Source organism: Ambystoma mexicanum, chromosome 14 (genome assembly GCF_040938575.1).
Source record: "Ambystoma mexicanum isolate Mex_15411 chromosome 14, UKY_AmexF1_1, whole genome shotgun sequence".
Classification (NCBI taxonomy): domain Eukaryota; kingdom Metazoa; phylum Chordata; class Amphibia; order Caudata; family Ambystomatidae; genus Ambystoma; species Ambystoma mexicanum.
In genome coordinates this window covers 543,030,338-543,051,666 of record NC_090940.1, presented here as the reverse complement: position 1 = coordinate 543,051,666, position 21,329 = coordinate 543,030,338, and the positions used below count along the sequence as shown (strand labels likewise).

Below are 21,329 nucleotides of genomic sequence, written 5' to 3'. Positions count from 1 at the left end.
CCTCCCTCTGGAACGTCCTTCCTGCCTCTCTCAGACTTGAGCCGGATCTCCTTAAATTCCAGAAACTTCTCAAAACTTTCCTTTTCTACTCCTCCTTCCTTCTCCCCACCCTTGCTAATATCCCCCTGCCGCTGCGACTGATGTCTGGTCCCTTATGTGACTTACTGGAGCCAGGCCCTCCTCATCCAGTCTACTCAGCACCCCTTAACCAGTACTTGCCCTTACCAGACTAGCCTGAATCTGGTCCTCCCCTTGATTGGACTAGCCAACCCTTACACCTGGCCCCCCCTGGCACTTCCCCTTCTGGGTTCCCCTCCGCACTTGCCCAGCCGCTGGGGCCCTGCCTTCCTACACTTCTCCAACTCCTTTACCCCATCCCACCCCCTCCTCCCTGACTTGCCCCCTCTCCCGTGCACTTACTGTCACTGCACCTGGACGGTCCACATGTCACAAGGCCTAGTAGGACTATTTTTACAGTGTTTACAGGTTTTTTTCTCCGCTCTTCTCCCCCACCTCCCCCCCATTGTCTTGTGGCGCCTGGAAACAGTTGTGTATAGGCGCCTTACAAAGGTCCAATAAATAAATAAATAAAAATCAAAACTGCAGAGTCAACGTCCATTATTCGCCCAAAAGGGTTTCTTACTGAATCACTATAAGATATATTTGAAATGTAAAATTGTGGACATCCTTATGTACCCATAATGCCCTTTGATTTCATGCAAATCGCCAGGATTGCGTTCCATGAATATATACTGTGTTGCATGACCTGGGGCCCTGTCCCCTCATCCTCACCTCCGGCCTCACGTCTCTGCCCCTCCAACAAGGAGACGGTTCATTCAGTACATTTTTTCCATTTCCAGTACTGGGCAACAGGCTATTACATAAGAGGTCCACCCACAAGATGTGTGTGTGAATGCCGTAGGGCGAGAGGAAGGGAGGGACATTTATACACAGAAAAACAATCATGATGCATTCTATTTCTTTTTATTTAATGACTCAGGCTCACCCCTTATTACGCAAGATCTGCCTCGCAGTAGCAGCATGTTATTTTAGCTTTGCTGTAAAATGGCTACACAAAGTAGTACTTAGTTTGGTGGGGAGCAGTGTGGAGAGTGGAGGCTGGGGGATGGTGGGATAACCAGGTTATTTAAAAAAAATGCCCTGTCCCCTCATCCTCACCTCCGGCCTCACGTCTCTGCCCCTCCAACAAGGAGACGGTTCATTCAGTACATTTTTTCCATTTCCAGTACTGGGCAACAGGCTATTACATAAGAGGTCCACCCACAAGATGTGTGTGTGAATGCCGTAGGGCGAGAGGAAGGGAGGGACATTTATACACAGAAAAACAATCATGATGCATTCTATTTCTTTTTATTTAATGACTCAGGCTCACCCCTTATTACGCAAGATCTGCCTCGCAGTAGCAGCATGTTATTTTAGCTTTGCTGTAAAATGGCTACACAAAGTAGTACTTAGTTTGGTGGGGAGCAGTGTGGAGAGTGGAGGCTGGGGGATGGTGGGATAACCAGGTTATTTAAAAAAAATGTACAGTCTCCCATCACTATTTCACTGTATAAGTCTTTTGGAGCTATCATGCAAGTGTAAGGTTTACCTCATATAATAACGCACAAATGCTGCTGAGGCAAAAGCATGCAACATGTGAACAGAATCTCCACCAACTATGGCTCATGGACAGAATCCACAAGAGGAAGGCCCCTTCACCCCTTCTTCAATACTGACTCCAAGTAAATGTGGCGCAAAATCCCTCTCAATATAGTGTGCTTACTACTTAGCATATTGTGCAAAAAAAGGGGAACCTGTATTAACGTCCCTAGTCCTACAGGTTATCGAATCAGAAACAAGAACAAGATTGGACTAGTAGACAAAGAGGATGACAGAAAAAGGGAAAAGTTTTTGTATCAACTTGGTTATTCAAAAAAACAATTTAAAACAAATATTAAACACAATTTTAACAAAATATTGTGGCTCATTCATTTTCATTCATTCACATTCATACTCTCTTTGACACCCTATCTTGATTGTTTTTACAGAAAATGGTCTATACATAAACAAACAGTCATATGTCTGTTGCATTTATGAACATACACAATTGGTAAAGAGAACTCCCCATAAATTTGGGGTAACAAAAAGTCTGTGTTATGCTATTCCCACAGATTCTCACGTCGACACGTGTTTCAGTTGCTCTCAGCGAGAAGCATCAATAGCGCTCTCTTAGTATGGCACCCTTCTTCAGGACAAACAACCAATTTTCTTGCACATATATCGGCTTGAGCCACACCATCTCCTGTCCAATGGGCAAAGGAGATGAAAGATGTGATTTTTTTCGGTTTCAGCACATCTTCAATCAAATTCTTGAGGATAATTGACCTCGAATTCAGCGCAGGAATAACCATGTCTCACACTGTCAGTCTGACTTCTTCAGTGTGTGGATTTTTCAAGTTCTGGTGTTATCTCAAGGGAAGACCCCCTCCTTGTTCGCTCCTCCTTTGTGCAGTCAGGTCTAGGTTCAGGTCTGGGAGAGAGGAACCGGAGATGTTTCATAGAAGCAGGGATGCTGTTCCAGAGGGAGGTGCCTCCTGAAGAAATAGATCTACCCTCAACTCTTTGCTTGGAGAAGCGACTGACCCTGAGGGAGTTGGAGGTGGAGGAGCAAAGAGCTCAAGTAGGAAGATATATTGAGGGTGCACATCATAATTCAAGGTGCTTCTATAGCTCAAACCATTTACTTGAGTTGGAATGGACATTTCTATTGACTCCTTGTTAGCTCCTTATTAGGTACTGTTAGGAAAGTGTTCTCTTTTTTTTTTAGCAACTTTCCCTCCATATTCTATGGACCCCCCCTAACTGTTTGCTTTTGTTTTTCACAATGCCTTGACTTTTTACAGTGAAGCGAAGCCTCCAGCTTCACACCACTGGGCTTTTTCTCACATGTTATGGGGAAACTGACTTGTCCTTCAGGCTGTCTATTGACCTTGTTACTTTTGTTGGTAACTCTGTAACATTTTTTGTATGGCCCTTGACTACACTGAAAAGGATGTTTTGGTTACCTAAGGTGTGCCTAAGGACAAACTGGTGGCAGCAGGGAGTTACCTTTTCTTACTTGTAACTGTACTTTTTGTTAGCCTTCCCACTTTTAGTGCGTTTGGCTACCAACAATGAACAGTGTCCCAACATGGCTGTGCCACCACGTTTTTTGTTTGTTCCTTGGCCTTTTTATCCCTTGGCCTTCTTGTCCCTTGCCCTTCTTCCTGCCCTGCCAGGTCAGGAATTTCCTTTTATGGTAATGCACTCACAATGGCGCCTGAGAGTCTATTCTGCATGCTTGCCTGAAACCAAAAGTGGTACCTGTTTGGACCACTGCTGGTGTGCATGTGTGGGGCAGATCTTGCCATTGGGAGGGCTGAGTCTGATCACTCATCTGCCTTTGGGATAAGAAGGGGTGACCTGCAGCCATTCCAGCAGATCTGAAGAGGAGCCAAGTATCCTACTGTAGCTGTGGAGACCTGAAAGACCCGTGGACGATCCGTAAAGAGGCCTGGCAATCGAATCTGTCTGGAGGCCCGTTGGAGCCCTGTCTGGCTACTGATCTCTGAAGACCCTCGTCAGTGCTTCAACTCTCTGGACCTGTGGAAACAACTGGTCTCTGCGTCTTCTGGTACTCAAGCAAGAACGAGCCTTCGGAAGTAGTGGGCTGACCAGCTACAGTTTGGGTTACCGCAATAGAAGAGCAGTTAGTCTGAGTTTCGGCCTGGTCCAGGGGTCTCCAGCTTGTGCGACAAGAGGTCTTCCTGCAAAATGTCATCTCCCTATCATCGACGGGTCCTGAGATGGGAAGCTTTCTTTGACCACGACCATTGTGATCCTGGTGTTGCCGTGCAACAGTGACCATCTCTGTGACCTGCTTTCTCACACCTGGTTGAATGCCCTTAGGAGTGATGCAGTGGAGTTTCTTATATTGTTTGTCAAGAAGAGGTTTCACCAAGCTTCCATCTACAACTGGAACTCTTCTTGAATCCGCAGCTCCTGTGCATCAGCAACCGGAACAAAAGGTAGGAAAACTTACTTCAGGCGACCCCCCTGATGACCGGCCAAGTCTGAAGAGAAATCGGACTATGGGTGGTAAGTTGTAGCAATACTTACCTGCCCTCTGCCCCCTATCTCCACCCTTGAAAAGTTTTCATAACTTTTAAAACTTTTACACACGGTTTGGCTTTGGCACAACTTGTTGCTAAAAGCCCTCCAAAAGCTGGGAACTGTTCTATCCATTAGAATACTACTTCATTTAACTTTTGGACCCATCTTCAAGTCCCCAGGATTACTCTCCCAAACTGGTGCTAACCTAATCACTTGCCTTCGCATACAGGTATCGGGGAGTGGGATTGTATGATTATGCACAAACTACAGTGACTGTACATATGTTTTATAGTGTTAGTATTGTGTGATAATATTAATGCCAATAGTCATTTTTCATGTGTTTTCTGGGCCTGTAATACATGTGTTATTCGTATTACTGTCTGAGTGTAATCCTTGGTGTTTGACTCTGTGTGCTCCTTATGGAACCTTGACCCCACTCAACTCTCCTGAGATTTTGTCTTGGTTTCTCTCCATGCTACCTTGATTGGTGTGGCTAAACTCTCAGAAGTTTCTCCCTGTTCACTAAAACCAGGGTGGACGCCTAAACATCTGTCCACCAGAAATCTTTTCCAACAGGTATAAATCAGGGGTCTGCAACTTGTGCTTCTCCAGATGTGTCAACTCCAACTCCATTATCCTTCGGCATTGACTTCAACGACTAGTGCTGCTGCGAGTTGTAGTGCAAAACATCTGGCAAGCCTAGGGTTATATATCCCTGGTATAGTTCAATCGACAGATGCGTGTTGCTGCTTTTCTGCGTCCTCCGATTCATGGTACATTTTTAAAGTTTGAGTAATCGGCCATTTCTGGTCTTCGATCCGTCTGCCCTTTTGTTTATTTGTAAATTCATGGCTTTGCATGAGCCACAATTGTCTTGTATTTGTTTCTACACTAATATATTGCTTTTGTGGTGTACTACAATTACTCTCGCCTGCACGTGCGCCCCTCTGTTCATTGTGGCTTTTGATATAAACTTGAAATTTAAAACAAACACTAGAGGGATTTGCATCAATTACAGCACAAGTGATACGGGGGAATCGACAAGTAAATGATGCCAGCGCGGGGGATGCCTTTGTGTAAAATGGCGACAAAGCGATATACCTTTGGGAGTGTGATTCGCCTTTTAAACAACATACTCTACTGTTTTGTGTGATTGGAGACCTTAGGCAATGGGCGATTACTTTATTTTATGAATCGGATGAGAGGCAAGCGATTTATGGAATACAGTGACTCGCTTGTTGAAATTCTTGACTCCTTTTGATAGGAGACAGGTGCTATATGGATATGTTAGGGAAGTAAAATGTCTTGTTAATGAAGTAATATTATGTAAGGGCTTGGATGATTTTTTTATCCAATATCTGGCCCCTGTAATCAAAAACTGAGAAACCCTCTGCATCGTCCACAAGGCCTTCTGGGGCTTGGGGCCTCAATACCTTCAACTCTCTCTTCCTAAATATCTTCCTTCGCGAGCTCGCCGCTCATCCACCTCCAACTCCCTCAGGGTCAGTCGCTTCTCCAAGCAACGAGTTGGTGGTAGATCTCTTTTATTCGGCTGGGGCTTCCCTCTGGAACAGCCTCCCTGTCTCCCTTAAACTTGAGGAGAACCATCTCCAGTTCCAGAAGCACCTAAAAACCTTTCTCTTTGCTTACGCCTTTTCTCCTCTCCTCTGCTGACCTCATGGCTGATACTGGAACTGCACTGGCGACCTGGACACCCTCTGATCTCGGGCCCAGGCCCCCCCACCGCCAGCGTCACACACCTGCACTGCCCACCTGGCACCCCCCCCCCGCACTAGGGAACTGTTTCTGTATCCCCACAGTCCCCCTACCAGCCCTTGACACCTGATGTATGCACTTAACATTGCACTTGCCACTTGTTGGCCGTTACTTATTATTGTTATCATCTTTCTCATGTTCTGCACTATGCCTGCCCCCTCCCATGCACTTGCGCGATCTGAATGACACCTGGTCTAGTAGGATCGTTGTGCGTCATCCATTTGTTCCCCTCCCTTGCCTTGTTGCGCATTGAAACACTTGTGTATAGGCACGTTATAAATGCCATATCATATCAATTATTGTTTTACTCACAGCCACCTTAAGCCTGAATACAAAAGCCAGAGAGGATGCTTAAAGCAGTAGGCACATTTAGCACAGGTTGCTAACCACACAAATCTCCTTTTTATTTCGGGCTCTTGGGTGACACCACCTATAAGCCAAACCTATTGCATTGGAGTACAGATATGGCGAAATGACTTATGAGGAGGGAAACACAGCCTGTATGCGTTGTTTGGTTATTTGCCCACCCACCCATTGACTTCCCAGGGCCATGCTAATTCCTATGGCCATTCCCACCCAGTTCTTGCCCCTCTCCGCCCAAAACACCTCCTCATGGGAACTATTTGAGCTCACTTTTATGAAGACTAACCATCAAACGTTGCACTCAAAGTGCTTGCCAGTATTTTCTTCAAAGCAGCCTCCTGAGGCTTAATGACTTAATTGGAGCAGTAAACGGGCTACTGGTGTAATACAAATGACCTTCTTCCTGGCACTCGATTTATAAGTACTGGGAGTGTCCTTCACCGAAGGCCTGTTAAAAACAAGCATTATCAAAGCCAACAGATTTGGCTTGTGTGTAAGTATTCGCCATGTGTCAGGCACTGCTGTTAGATGCTCAGGTACTCGCCCCATTTTGCACCTGCTACAGTCAATGGCCAGTTAATACTAGTGCAGCATTGCCTGCCAAAGGTCTTTCCCATGCCTACACTGACACGCCCAAACTTTTGGCATTGCCAATGCTTGTTCTAATTTACATCTTTTTCCTGTGTTATAAACACGTGTGCTAATGGTGGCAACGTGACTACAGGAATGTCTGTGAATGTGAATGGGTGAACTAAGCACACTGTGCATACAGATGCAGGACTTGAGCAGGAATCTTCTTCATGGAAAATTGCTACGTGACAAAACCAAGGTTATCCATACATGCGCAGTCTTGCACAACAACAGTTCCTCTGCTATTGCACCCAAAAGGAATCCCCGCCAAGGGCATTCGGTTCTATTTGCACCAGTTTCACACCTAAAAGGAAACCCCCCGCCAAGGGCATTCGGGTCTATTTGCACCAGTTTCATTCCCTGGTTGTAGCTGGGGAAACATATGACAAGGTTAAATCGGGGACACATGAGGTGCACCTGTTAAGTGACGTAGCATATTCCATCCTGAGTAGGGTTAGCTTTTTGTGGGTGCACACCCAATTTGCATCATCTGTTCTTGGTTTGCAACCCATGGCCCACCTCTTTCTTCTTACGTTCATTGGATATATGCAGATTGAGGTTAACATTCACAGTAGAAGTTATGCGTGTGCAGGGAAACGGGTGGCAGGCACATCTTACTCCTTTTTAGTTTTTGCTTTAGGTGGTGCTAAAGTGCCACCTATAACCCCAAACTACTGCATTAGAGTACAGCTAGGGGGAGATGGAAACAAGGCACTTCTAGGAGTTTGGTTATTTATCCATCCATTGATTGCCCAAGGCCATGCTGATTCTTACTGTCATTCCCAACAACTTCCTACCCATCCCCTCCCAAAACAAATCCTCCTCGGGTATCTTTGAATTAGCTTTTCTCAAGCATTAACATCAAACGTTGAGCTCAAAGTGACTAGCATTATTGTTTCAAAGCAGTCTTTTGAAAGAGAATGGCTTAATTGGACCTTTAAAAGCGCACATGGTCTAATACAGATGTCGTAACCACTTCTCCCTTCAACCGGAACATGCATGTACTTCACTGAAGTCCTGTTAAAAATAACCATTGGCAAAGCCAACCGTTTTGGATTGTCTTCTAGGTGTTAGAGAGGCATTTGCCAGGCACTGCTATCCTATGCCCAAGTGCTTGCACATTCTGCAACTGCTGCCATTAATGGGAAATGAGTATCATGATATGATATGATATGATAGGTTATTTATAACGCGCTTAATACCCAGAGGTTTCTAAGCGTGACCCCGGGGATCTAACCTGTTTTGTTCAGTGTCGTCTCGCATCCAAGGCGAGCACATTGCCCCTGAGCTATCTTCCCACGTCATGACCTTCTTTTACTGTGGATCAGTCCCATTTTCATATGTGTGCGTTGTGTTTTGGAACACGTGCTAGTCAACTTGCAACCACAAGAAAGGAGTGTGAATGAGACAATTGTTGTGCTGCTTGCTTTGTAGTATTCATTTATTTAATTTCTTATAACGCGCCATTCACCCTCCGTGCGCAATTACTTATTGGTAGCGCTCCGATATGTTTTTAATTTGTAGTTTCTAGCGACTGCAGTACATTTTAAAAGAAGATCCAAGTTTTAGTAGATTTTGTACAAAGATGAGAAAAAATTCAATAAAATTGCGATTTACATTATGTTATGATTCGCCCTTATGTATGTCTCTTGTCTCTCTTGTAGCTTCTTTTTTGGGCATTACCCTAGTCTTCGGAAGTCGATGAACAACGATGGGCTTATACATGAACAGTTCTTGCAGTGGTAAGGCTTCACATTTTGCACAAGGATCGATTGGGCTAACAGATGGACTTGTCCCTTGAATTTGGAATTTACTAGAATAATGCGTATCAATGTATTTTGCCTCCTAGGTTTGTGAAACTGACCGCAAAGTAGATCATTGGCACCTGCGTACATGTGGGTTGGTCTAGGAAAAGTGATGGATGGATACAGTTGAGCTAAGCCCAGGGGTCTGTCAACCGTTGGCTCTCCAGATGTTTTGGACTACAACACCCATGAGCCTTAGCCAGCATAGCTAGATCTGAGGGGTCATTGGATTTGTAGTCCAATACATCTGAAGAGCCTCAGGATGCAGGCCCCTGAGCTTAAGCAGTTTGGGCTGAACAGGTGTCATTAAGGCTCTGGTCCTGAGTTATCAATTTTTATTAAATGTGGTGCAGATATGTAGATTCTGCTTTAGGGAACAACATGGAAGGCATATAAAATCATTTTGTATTTGTTATTTGTCAGGCGGTAATGACCCTTGGTTATCAAAGTGCTTACCAAGGTAAATACAGAATATTGCAACAGATGCTAGACCAAGAAAGATCTAATCGGTGCATGTAGGAAGCGATTTGTATTTTGAGGAAAAGATCAAACTAAGATGAGAAAAAAAAATCGTATATGAGCTGAAAGAAGACATTAAGTCAAGTAGAAAAGCCATACGATTTGCATTTGAATAGAAAGAAACCTGAAAAGGGATTGAACAGGTTGCAATGTAGAAGATGGAGGGTGGGGAAGGAGAGGTTTGAGAGAATTTGGTGACTCAATTATCCGGCCCCATCATAGTGGATTCCAAACATCAATTTTGTTTTTCCCGGGGATCCTTTTTGTTATCCTGTCATTGTTTTTGAAAAAATAGTTTTGAAAGCAAAAGTTCCGAAAAAAAAAAAAAAGCATCGAAAAGATGATTTTTTTTTTGTAGGTAAAGGTTTTTTTTTACTAAAATGGGTGTTAAGGGGTAAAAAAAAACGGGGGTTGGTGGGATAAAAAAATGAAAAGCTTTTGCATTTGAAACTTTTGTAGTCGAAACAATCACTATAAACCATCTTTTTCCATTGGCTATCCCTGTTCTGGGCTATGGGGAATGTTATTTTCTTTACTACTGGAAACTGTGCAGGAAAGAAGAGGCAGAATAATGGTTTTCCATTAGATGTGAATTCCGAACATTCCTGTGAATGGACGTTCTGGCCAGTCTTTGCTCGGGAGTGTATGGCCAGGAGAGATAAACGACGTAGAAAGGGGGAAGGCAATCGTTTTTTAGCCTTTATATTTTGTGGTTGAGCTTGTTCCTTGTGTTGTTTTCTGCCACGGTCATGGATGGAGAAGGATCTTTCTGTTGGATATTTAGTCCCTCACTTGACAAGGCATAAATTAGTTTTCAAAAATTGATTAGCAGGGTTTACTAATTAAATTTTGATTGATTAGCAAACAAACCCACTTGATTAGCAATGTTGTACCAATGGTTCTAATGCCACGATAGGATACTGAGCAACAAGATATTTTACCAAGGTAAAAATGAGCAACAATACAGCAGTTTTGTATACCGCTGAAGTAAGACATTAGTGAGATAAATCAGGCCTTGCAAATTCATTCTGTAAAATGGCGCATGTCACCATAAACCCACTTTAGTTTGGCACACTGCTGCCACCCAGAGGCCAGGCATGTACAGTGAAACCTTTATTTGACATATACTGCAAACAAAGTAAAGTTTAGATAAAAGTTTCCAATATCCCCTGCAAATGGTACTGACCCTTAAAATCTACTCGACTATGCGAGTGGGCGAAAATACTTTGTAAACCCAGGATGAGTGTCTGTAAAAAGGTTAGCTGCATGAATGGACACAAATAAATAGATATGATAAAAAGGCTCTTAAAACAGTTTGGCCAGCTCTCTCCTGCAGGTGCTAATATATAATGCAATCATAATCATAGAGCAAAGTGTGCTCTGGAGGCTAACTACAGTGTACAGTTATGCAGTAGGTCTGTAGATGTACAGACTGGATGAAACTATTGATAGCTACTTTTAAGTAAATCTCAAGTTAGCTTTGTGTATTCACTATGTAAAAGACTAAGCAGAGTGGATGGCATAGCAGGCAGAGATCTGGGCAGACTAGGCAGAATATTGTAGTTTGCAGCCATCTCACTTTCAGGGTAGCAGGTATAAACCAACATGGTAAGATAGAATGTCAAGAAGTATGGGATCAGCTCATGGGTTGAGCACCAGCAAGCCACAGGACTAGGCTTGCCATCAAAGCACTTGGCCATGTGGTCATGTACATTTTCAAAAGTGTCCACTCGTCAATATGATACATCTTCCCCAACAAAATGAAATCTAGTGGACACAGAGCGTTAGATACACTTCACTGTAAAGCATGGAGAAAATGCAATGTTTTACAGTAGCAAAACTGTAATTATGGATTGTGTAACCTATTACATTTTTAGAGAAGGAATTGAAAGATTTTTCTTAAAAAAATAACTAACACATATTGGGCCTCATTACACGGTAGGCGGAGGACCAAGGTGCTATTAGCACCTTGGTCCATGCCAGTAAAATACCGGCACCACCTTGGAGGAAAGGGGAATTACCGCCCTATTCCAAGGTTGGCGGGGCGGTAATTCCCTCTTCCCCCATTGCCCTTCCCCATTCCCATTTTTGCCCCATAGGGCTCTATGGGAATGGGGAAGGCGCTAATTACGGTGCCGCAAATTGCAGTACCGTAATTAGCACCCTGGTCCCTTTGCGGGTTGGTTTTTAACGCCTGCTAAACAGCAGGCGTTAAAGTACCAACCCGCAAAGGGACCTCGTAGTAAGGCGAAATGGGTTTACCGGTACCGGTGCCCTTACCGGTACCGGTAAACCCTTACCGCCGTCCGTGTAATGAGGCCCATTGTCTTTGACAGACAGATACCGTTGGCTTAATAACAGTATCATCCCGATTATTTCTGGGTTGCAATTATTTGAAAAATAAAATGTGCGTAGCACTCTGTCTGTCTCTCTCTCCCCCAGTCAGCCCTTTTGAACTTGCATTGAACAGAGAAAAGAGGATGGAGAGGGCTCTGAAGGCAAGAGAGGAATGCAGGGTGAGCTGTGCTTTCATTGAACAGGGTAACTTAAATAGGTAACTTTGCTACACAAGTGCCAATTTAATTAGCAAACCTACAGAATTGCATAGCAAATTGCTCTACGACACTGCTTATTTTATGCCTTGCTTGACCATAGAATTTTAAGTAAATTGCTGTTTATGAAACTCGCATTGACACACCCATTAATACTTGCAATCTTGATGCTGAATCTTTTTAAGACCTACCTGTGTTGTCACTACACTAATCCTGGTCAAGCCTGTTTTCAGCCATGCCAGTGTTTTGTTTTGCTACCCATTGTTCTGGTTTTGCCACTTTGTTGTCGATAAATAACCTTTGTTCATCATAAAACCGACCCTTGACTTTATTCTACTTTTAAAAGGAACATGTGGCTTTTCAGTTTCATGATGATACTTGTCTCAACCATGAATAAACCAAAGGTTTTTATTTGACAAATGTTCTGTCCTTTGGTAGAATCCTAGGTCATCCTAGGCTTCACAAAACCTTTTTAAACCAACATTAACCAAATGGTGGCACGTACTAATGTTTGACCCTATGCCAAGCTTTCTCAAGGCGTATTAATACATTTCCAACAATCAAAACCAATTCTTTGTTCCAAATCACAGGTATTTGTGCGTTAGTAGCATTGTGAATCACATTCCATTAGTTGTCTATATATCCTGGCATTGTTAATTCACAATTCTTGGATGTTAGCAACCTTGGTTAGTCAAAATATTTTATTACTTTACTGCTGCAGTAATTCAGCCGAAATCCCCCAAGGAGTCCTATGGACAGCAAATTAAAGGGCACTAACACTGCCACCACCACTCGTGCCACATCGGGATCCTACTCGAATGCATAGGTCAACAAACATGCTAGTGTGTGACCGTGTACTCCCTTAACTCGTGTGACAGCTGTTGTGCTGTGTATCCGTCACCACCTCCACCTAACACTGTGCCTCCTCATTTGTGTCAGGAGTGACAGTGTCCAGCAGAGGTAATGGGTAATTGGATAGAAGGAAATGGATCTGGGTGCATTCACAGGGTGGGCGGGAGCTGACTGTGCAAAGTGACCTGAAATGACACCAGATGCACGTGTTGTGCGCCGCTACAGTACAGGACCGCAATGGTCCCTGTGGCAACACTGGAAGCATTGCAACAGTCAATATGGTGGCAACTTCCCAATATGGCATCCACGAGCCCTTGTGCCTCGGTTCCGTTACCGGAAACGCTTCAGCAACTTTGCCAATATTAGGCAGGATTTCAAGGGATCTTTGCGTCGCAACTTCAGGTATTGTTGACCTGACGCTGATTCCTAGTTTGTGCCTTATTCCTTGCCATAGTTCCCTTCAGCCCACCAGTTTTTTCCTTGTTTTTATTTCTCCTTGCTCCTGAATTCTCCCTTGCTGCCTTCTCCAGTCTCCTCCACTTCAGAGTCTCTGAACTGCCTGCTACTTTTCTCAACCTTCAGCGCTCCAGAGACCCAGAGCTGCCCGCCCCACCTTTCATTGCACCTCAATACAATGTTGCCATTCTGAAAACAAGGGTGCAGGTAAGCTCACTGGCACCCTTGTTTCCGGACCGGCAAACTACATGTTTGCTTGCAATGGCTGCTGTGCCCGACAGGTCTGACCCTGCCGGGCGCAACAGTCACGGTAGGAAAACCCTTCACGGAAGCACCGGCACTGTTAGTAAGTGTCCCCACGCCCATAGACTCCCATAGGACTCAGTGGAGTTTGTCCACAATTCAGAAGAAGAATGTAAGAGCAAAACAAAATCCCAGGTACATCCAATGGCTGACAGATTGCAACGCCACCTACAAAAAAGAAATATGGATCAAATGCAACAGTTAATTGCTGCAGTACAGTCCCTCACTACTGGGGTTTAGATCTTGAAAACTGAGAATGTCACCATGCGACGAATGGTCGCTCTCCATGATGCTCATCCATTGGACTTGCTTCTGGCATCCTTATCTACTGGCAAATTGGACGGGTCTCCTAAACTCCAACAATAATTCCTGGATGGCTGTACTATTCAATATACATTCAAACCACATTGTTTTCTGACAGATCGAGCCAGGATTGGTTCCCTGATCAGAACCTAACTGGCAGTGCATTTGCATGGGCTACTACTTTGGTTACATCTAATGACCCCCTCTTAGCTGACTACCAGGGCTTTATTACTGCCTTAAGTGCTATGTTTGGCTGTCCAGGCTTGGCCCATACCTCTCAGGAGATCCTATTAGGTTTCAAACAAGGGTCTTCATTACATTACTCGGTTTAAACAGTTGGCAGCTGGTACAGCCTGGCCTGAAGCTGCTCTCATTACCTTTTTCTGTTGTGGCGTTACTGAACATCTTAAGGACGACCTGGCTAGAATACCGCACCCTCATACTCTGGCAGATCTGGTGACTTTAGTCCTGCCATTGGATTACCACCTCCTTGAAAGTTAATAGGAGAAAAGGTGGGACAGACCCTTAGCTTCTCTTCTTCGAGGAGAGTCCCAACAATCCCCAGCTCCTGCTGACGGAGCTGCTCGTGGACCGTTATCCACTGAAGAAAGAGCTAGATGACGACAGTTGGGACTCTGTATGTACTGTGCATCTTCACAACATTTGGTCAAAGATTGGCCTTTGTTTCCACCTAGATGCTTCAGCCCGGTCCCGAAAAGAGCACAGGACCGGGTGGGACTTCATGCAGCAAGCGCCCCAACCCAATCCAGAAAAACACTTGGACCTAATCATTGTCAATTGCTCGTCCTTCGTACCACAATCTCCTTTAAAATAATCCAGTCCTGCAGAATCTCCCCATGTTAGTGGACTGTGTTGGCAGCTGGCCTATTTATGGATAATGCCTAGGCCAAGCTACACTTGGTCCCTAGAAGCACAAAAAATGTACCCAAGCCTGTCGAATCCGTTGATGGCCAGCCATTGGTTTCTGGACCTGTAGTAGAACAAACTATGGAATTGACTCACACCAGAAAATCCTATCCTTTGACTTGATCCATGAAGCTCGTTATCCTGTGATCTGTGGCCTACCCTGGCTCTGTCTACACAACCCGTATATTTACTGGACAGCAGAGACTTTATTTCTTGTGTCAGAATACTGTACTACACATTGCCTACAACCATCACAAGCTATACTTACCCGACCAGTTTCAATGGAATCAGCTTCCACGATCTCTGCCACTATTGGAAACCTTCAATCAGTCCCTGGTGTCTATGGGCCGCATCGCGAGGTGGGCGGAAACGCTGGCGCTAATAGCGCCGGCGCTAATAGCCCTACTGCCAAACCCCCCGGCACTATTAGCGCCGGATCACGGGTTTGGCGGAAGGGTTATTGCCCATTCCCCATTGGGCCCATTCGGGAATTCTTCATTCTCCATTGGGCCCAAGGGGGAAAATGTGCGCTATTACCGCGGGCGGATTTCCCGCCGGCAGTAATCGCCCACGAAAATCAGCAATTTTGACGCAGATTTCCTCTCAGCTCAGAGCTGGCGGGAAATCCGCCAAAGCCATGATCTGGCGGACCCTTAAATGCGGCGGTAATAGCGCTACCGCCACATTTAAGGGTTACTGCCAGACTCGTGATGAGGCAATACTCCGATGTCTTTTTGCATAAGCAAGAACGCAGCCTTCCTCCTCACTGTCCAGAAGACTGCACAACAATGTACTGCCTGACAGGCAAGTACCATTAGGTTGGATGTTTATTTTGTCTTTTATCCTCAAAAAAGACACTGACGAATTACCTCCTTGTCTGGACTACCGAGGACTCAACCGTGTGACCATTATGGACAAGTACGCTTTGCCATTTATTTCAGACATCGTCGAGGCTGTTTGTGGGGCTTAGATGTTCACGTAACTAGACCTTAGGGGGGCCCTACCATCTGATTTGCATCTGAAACGGGGACAAATGGAAAACTGCCTTCATTATGAGTATCAGGTGATGCCCTTTGGTCTCACAAATGCTCCTTCTATCTTCCAAAGTTTCATGGATAGGGTTTCCTCTGATCTCTTGTCCATTTCAGTTATTGTTTACTTGAACAATATCCTGGTTTATTCTAAAGATCTTCCTACCCACATCCATAATGTCAAAACTGTACTATCCCAGCTATGGCTTCATCATCTACTTGCCATACCTGAGAAGTGCCTTTTCCATCAGAAGTTTGTGGCATACCTTGGCTTTATTTTTGTAGCTGATGGCATTTCAATAGATCTACGCAAAGTCACTTCTATTTTGGACTAGCCCCCACCTTGATCTGTGGAGGATCTCCAATGGTTTTTGGGCCTCTCCAATTTTTATCACAAATTCATTCTCGGCTTTGCTGTCCAAATCTTGCCCAATACTAAGCTCTTGAAAAAGAAGGGTTGTCTGGGATCAATCTGCTGCTGATGCCTTTCATAACCTCAAGACTGCCTTTACTTCAGCCCCGATACTCAGACAGCCAGATACCAGTCGTCCATTTATTGTTCAGACAGGTGCCTCTGATGAGGCACTTGGAGCGGTAATTAAACAAATTCAGGAAGATTCCTTAGAACATCCCATTGCATACCTGTCGAAGTCTCACAGACTTGTAACGTAACTACTCTGTTCTAGAGAAGGGACTGCTTGCAATAAAGCAAGCTTCCATCGACTCTTGATATTTGCTGTTGGGTGCTCGGTTTCCTTTAGATATTCGGACTGACCATCGTAACCTCCAGGTTCTGGAAAGCCATGAATACAGCAACATTCTCGAGGTCCGTTGGCCTTATGTCTTTTCTAAATTCGACCTGGTGTTTACAAATTACCCTGGTTATTTGAACATTCTTGCTGATTCATTGTCTCGCCCATCTTCCGAAGCCATGCAAAGGGGTTATCCTGATAAACTACTCCCTACAGCTATGTTTAATTTTTCATTGTTAACTTTCCTGCAGAATGTTCGGTCTGCTAAATTTACCACACCAGCTGCTTCTCTGTCCTGTTACTACTTACGTCATCAGGAATTGTTATTCTTTGGCTCCAGACTTTACATCCCTACTTCTGGCCTTCAACTGCAAGTACTACAGACGTGTCATGATAGTAAGATTGCGGGCTACAAAGGTGTGAAAGTCACACAGTCCATGATTCAATTACACTTCTGGTGGCCTGATTTCAATAAGGACATCAGGGACTACGTCTGCTCCTGGAAGACATGTCTACAGTCGAAGATGCCTAAACATCTACCCTTTGATCAACTCTGCAGCCCGACCTACATGCTCTCCCTTGACAAAAAATATTGACGGATTTTGTCATTGATCTCCCTCTTTCCGTTGGTAACACAGCTATTATAGTTACCGTGGACTCTCTTACGAAACTGGCACATTTTGTACCCATGCTGGGTTTCCCTCTGCTACCCAAATGGATAAATATTTCAATCATCACATCTTTCACCTCCATAAACTTCCACACTCAATACTCTCTGACAAATGTTCTCAATTTATTTCCTGTTTCTGGGCCCATCTCTGCAAAATGTTGGGCGTACAGCAATGCCTTTTCTCTGTATACCATCCTCAGGCAAATGTACAGACAGAGCATTTAAACCTGACACTTGAGCAATATCTTTGTTGCTTTGCTTCTGCCTCCCAAGACAACTGGAGTGAGTTGTTACCTTCTGCTGAGGTAGCTTATAACAATGCTACTCACTCAGCTATGGGTCTCAGTCCTTTTTTCTGTTCCTATGGCTTTCATCCTGCCATGTTTTCTACTGCTACACCTACAGATTTCAGCCATCCTACTGTTCACAATCTTATTTGGCAAATCCAGAAATCCAGGACGACATCAATGGGCGCTATGTAGTCTTACTGATTATTATGCCAAACTTAAGCTCCTCGCTGATCGTAAACACCTTCTGGTCCACTGTTACAGCCTGGTGATCTGGTTTGACTTTCTTCATGTCACTTACCCTCCCATATTGCTCCTAGCAAGCTGGCTCTCTGCTATTTTAGACCCTTCCAGGGTATTTTTTTTAATAAGATATTTTATTGGTTTTGAAACATATCAGCAAAGACAGGATCAGTCACCGTAAATCAGAATTACAATACATATATCAGTACAGTACCCAGTTATTGCACTCACCATCTCTGTTAATAGAACCTCTGCCCTGCTCCCTTTCCCACCCCCCATAAGGCCCTCATCCTCCCTCCACCCACTGACTTGAAATTGTATTAGCCTTTTCAGGGCAACCACATGCAGCGTAGATGTGCTGCTCCATAGACACATAATATTTACATCTGACACCCATTGTTCGACAGAGGGGGGATTCCGGGGGGGGGGCATTTCCTGGCAATGTTCTGCTTCATCAGTCCAATCATCGTGGACAGAAACAGTTTTTCATATTGGTTAAATGAGTTTTCACCCCAAATCCCCAATAGTAGCAGTCTGGGATCCAATGATATGTCTGTGCCTAGTACCCTGGACAGGTTGCGGCAGCACAATACCCAGAAGTGCCATACCCGCGGGCAACCCCAAAGGATGTTTATGTAGGTACCCTCCCTCCTCCCCACACATTAGACACTGTGGACCGTCAATATGGCGCAATCGAAACAAAAAGACCCTGGGGTAATATACCCAATGTAGGATTTTGAGCTGCACCAAGTGGAGCCTGTATGATATTTCCACCTGGGTCGCAAAGGCGGTTATGGCCTGGTAAGTGGTGGAGGTGACCTTTGTGGTTATGTGTTACAGTACAACATTTCTCTCAATGGGGGAGTATTGTGGTATGTCAGGTTGCTTTCCTATTTGTGTATGTAGGGCATGCAATATCTGTAAGTAGTGGTATCTGATAGCCCAAACCTTTGTTGCAAAGATGTGACACCACCCATATCACATCGCCTTTGGTTTTGATGCCTGCAGCCGCCCATCCCCACAACATCAGTAACCCTCCCACCTCGAGCAATAAGTAGTTTCCCCACAGGGGTTGGGCAAGGGTTAATTTATCATCCCATCCAATGTATTTGTGCGTTGCTCTCCACACCTGGACTATGTGCTGTGTCATAGACGGGGTGGAGGCCCGCTGCTCCCGAAGGTATAGGTAACCGAGTGGAGTGTCCCCGTTCATCCCCCTCTCTTCTGCTCGAATATGTGGTAGGCTAGGTTCCCCATGCAGAAAATCGTTGACAACTGTCATTTAGCTTGCCCAGTAATAGCATCTGAGATTTGGTAGCCCAATCACACCTTCCCAGACCGATCGTTGTAATGTGGTCAGAGGTAGACCATTCCAGATTCTAAAATAAGTGAATCCTGTATCTTTTCCTCTGCAACCTCCTGACTCTTGGTCTGTAAGGAAAGCATGGCATCAAACAGTAAAACAGAAACAAGTGATCACAGTTCAGGGGTGTTTATTGAACTTCAATTGGCATTGAAAAACACCTATCTAACCCTAAATCTAAAGATGGGAGCAAGCTACGGCCATCAAATAATAATAACGCAGTCCTAGTGGCGTCTTGTCAAAATAAAAGGGCCTATACTAATAAAACTATTCCCAAACCTTATTTCTAAATACAAATAGTGTGGAAACAATGTTCTGCAAAAGAAAAGTGTTCAAGAAATGATATGTCAGGATAGTCAAGCAGTTGGCTTCCCTTCCTCACGTTTTCAGCACAGGACAAGGCGGCACACTCAAGCTTAGCAAACTCTCTGGCTTCTCTAGCACGAAGATGTAGTTCAAAAATATAACATCATGGCCTTCTGTGTCAAGTCTATCTGCCATTCAAAGCCTCTTGTTTCAGAGGGCCTGATGCAACACGTCAAACATTAAAGTTCCTTTCTTCTTAGGATTTCACATGTACAACTTCTCGGGTGATTTTTTTGTTCACCCTGGGTCCCTCTCTGCCGGGCTCAGACCCACTTTAACACAAAGCCTTCAATTGATCTTTGTCTACTTTTCCAAGCTTTCATCAAAAAATGAAGACTTTCGACTTTGCACAGGATTTTGCTCAACCCGGCGCAGGACCACTTCGATTCACAATTACTCATCCTCTTCTTGATATCACTTTTTCTCACTTTCACTTTTGTTACTTCTCAGCTGGATACCTTACAGGAGACCTTCGATTGAGCACCCACGCAGTCCCGGGCCACTCTGTCAAAGTTATTGTATCTTGCTTTAAAAGTTCAATCACTCATCAGCAGTTCACATTTACTTGTGTCTTTTATCACACACATTTTAACAATGTCTGTTCCAGCACTTGTCATACAATGTCGCTGCTTGCAACCTTGGCTTCAACACAGACCGGTCTTGTATCGGTCTCCCCAGCTCACTGGCTGTGTTGATTTCACTGACGCTGCTTTGTTCTTGGAGCCAAGGATGGTACCACGGCGGCTGGTGATTCTCACTGCCTTGATTATTGACGAGGGAGGGCCCTGGGTATCTGTGACTGTGAAAATGATAGACAGGAGACAAAACTCGTGCTGCAATAATCTTTATTATTGCCGTATGGTTGATCAGGAAAGAGTCAATAACTGAGGTGTGGTAAATCAATAATAAACTGAAAGTTCTGGCGGTTGCTTCACCGTGGGGTTTTTCCTTCCCCAATTGCCCTTGGGATAAGGCTGTGGTCCTCTAACTCGGGTTATCTGGGTAGGCCCACCACTCGGGGTTGCCTGCGTGCTCCTCGGTGTCCTGTGAAAATAACAGACAGCCTTGTTTAGAAAAGGCGGGCCTTTATATACTTCACTGGGTTCAAATCCCCACCAATGAGCAGACGTCTTGCCTAGCTCGTCTGTTATTGGTTGGGAAGGTTTGGCCCCGCCTCCCTTAAGACCGGGTTTCCCTGCCGTCAGTTTCGCCTGCCCCTATAGCATGGGGACTGTTCCTGAAGCGTTTCCGTCAGCGGCATCCATGCGGCGCCGGGACTTGGGTACATAGGGGTGGCCTCTGATGTCGGGGTTCTTACTCCTCCTCGGCCGCGGGCCGCGGCCTGCATCCTGACAAGGTTCCCGCCCCCTTCCCAGTCCGGGTCAGCGACTCCAGTAAGGTGAGTAGCTAACCCCGCTGTAGCGTTCATCGGGGGCGGTTCCGCTCCCGTAAGGATCGCCGAGTTCGTCCGATGTGTGCGAGTTGGTGGCTTTTCCCAAGGCCGCTGCCGGCACCTCTTCACACATACTCACCCCGGGATCTGACCGATCGGGCCAGTGAGAGCACCTGGACAGGTAGTCTGCCACCAGCTGAAATCTGCCTGGCCTATGCAGAGTCAGAAAGTCAAAGGGTTGTAGGGAGAGGAACCAGCGAAGAACCCTCTGGTTGGTATCCTTGTGTCGGGCAAGCCATTGCAGAGGTGCATGGTCCGAGAACAACGTGAACCGACGACCAACCAGATAGTACTTGAGGGATTCAATTGCCCATTTGATGGCCAGGCATTCTTTCTCAATCGTGGAGTACGCCGACTCATGTGGCAGCAACTTTCGGCTGATGAAGCAAATGGGCCGCAGTTCCGATTCTTGTTCCTGAGACAGGACGGCGCCCAAGCCATGGTCCGAGGCATCAGTCTGGAGGAAGAACTGCTTCTGAAAGTCGGGACAACATAATACCGGATCAGATGTGATCCTTTCCTT

The 21,329-nt window shown here is 45.1% G+C and overlaps 1 protein-coding gene across 1 annotated transcript in view; it reads left to right on the top strand.

Annotated features, from left to right (window-relative positions):
* Positions 1 to 21,329, top strand: part of LOC138526942 (cholesterol 24-hydroxylase-like) — a 428,213-nt gene that overhangs the window by 2,230 nt on the left and 404,654 nt on the right. The window contains exon 2 of the mRNA XM_069637835.1: positions 8,589 to 8,666. Coding sequence (XP_069493936.1) covers positions 8,589 to 8,666 — 78 coding nt within the window. The remainder of the gene's footprint in view (positions 1 to 8,588; positions 8,667 to 21,329) is intronic.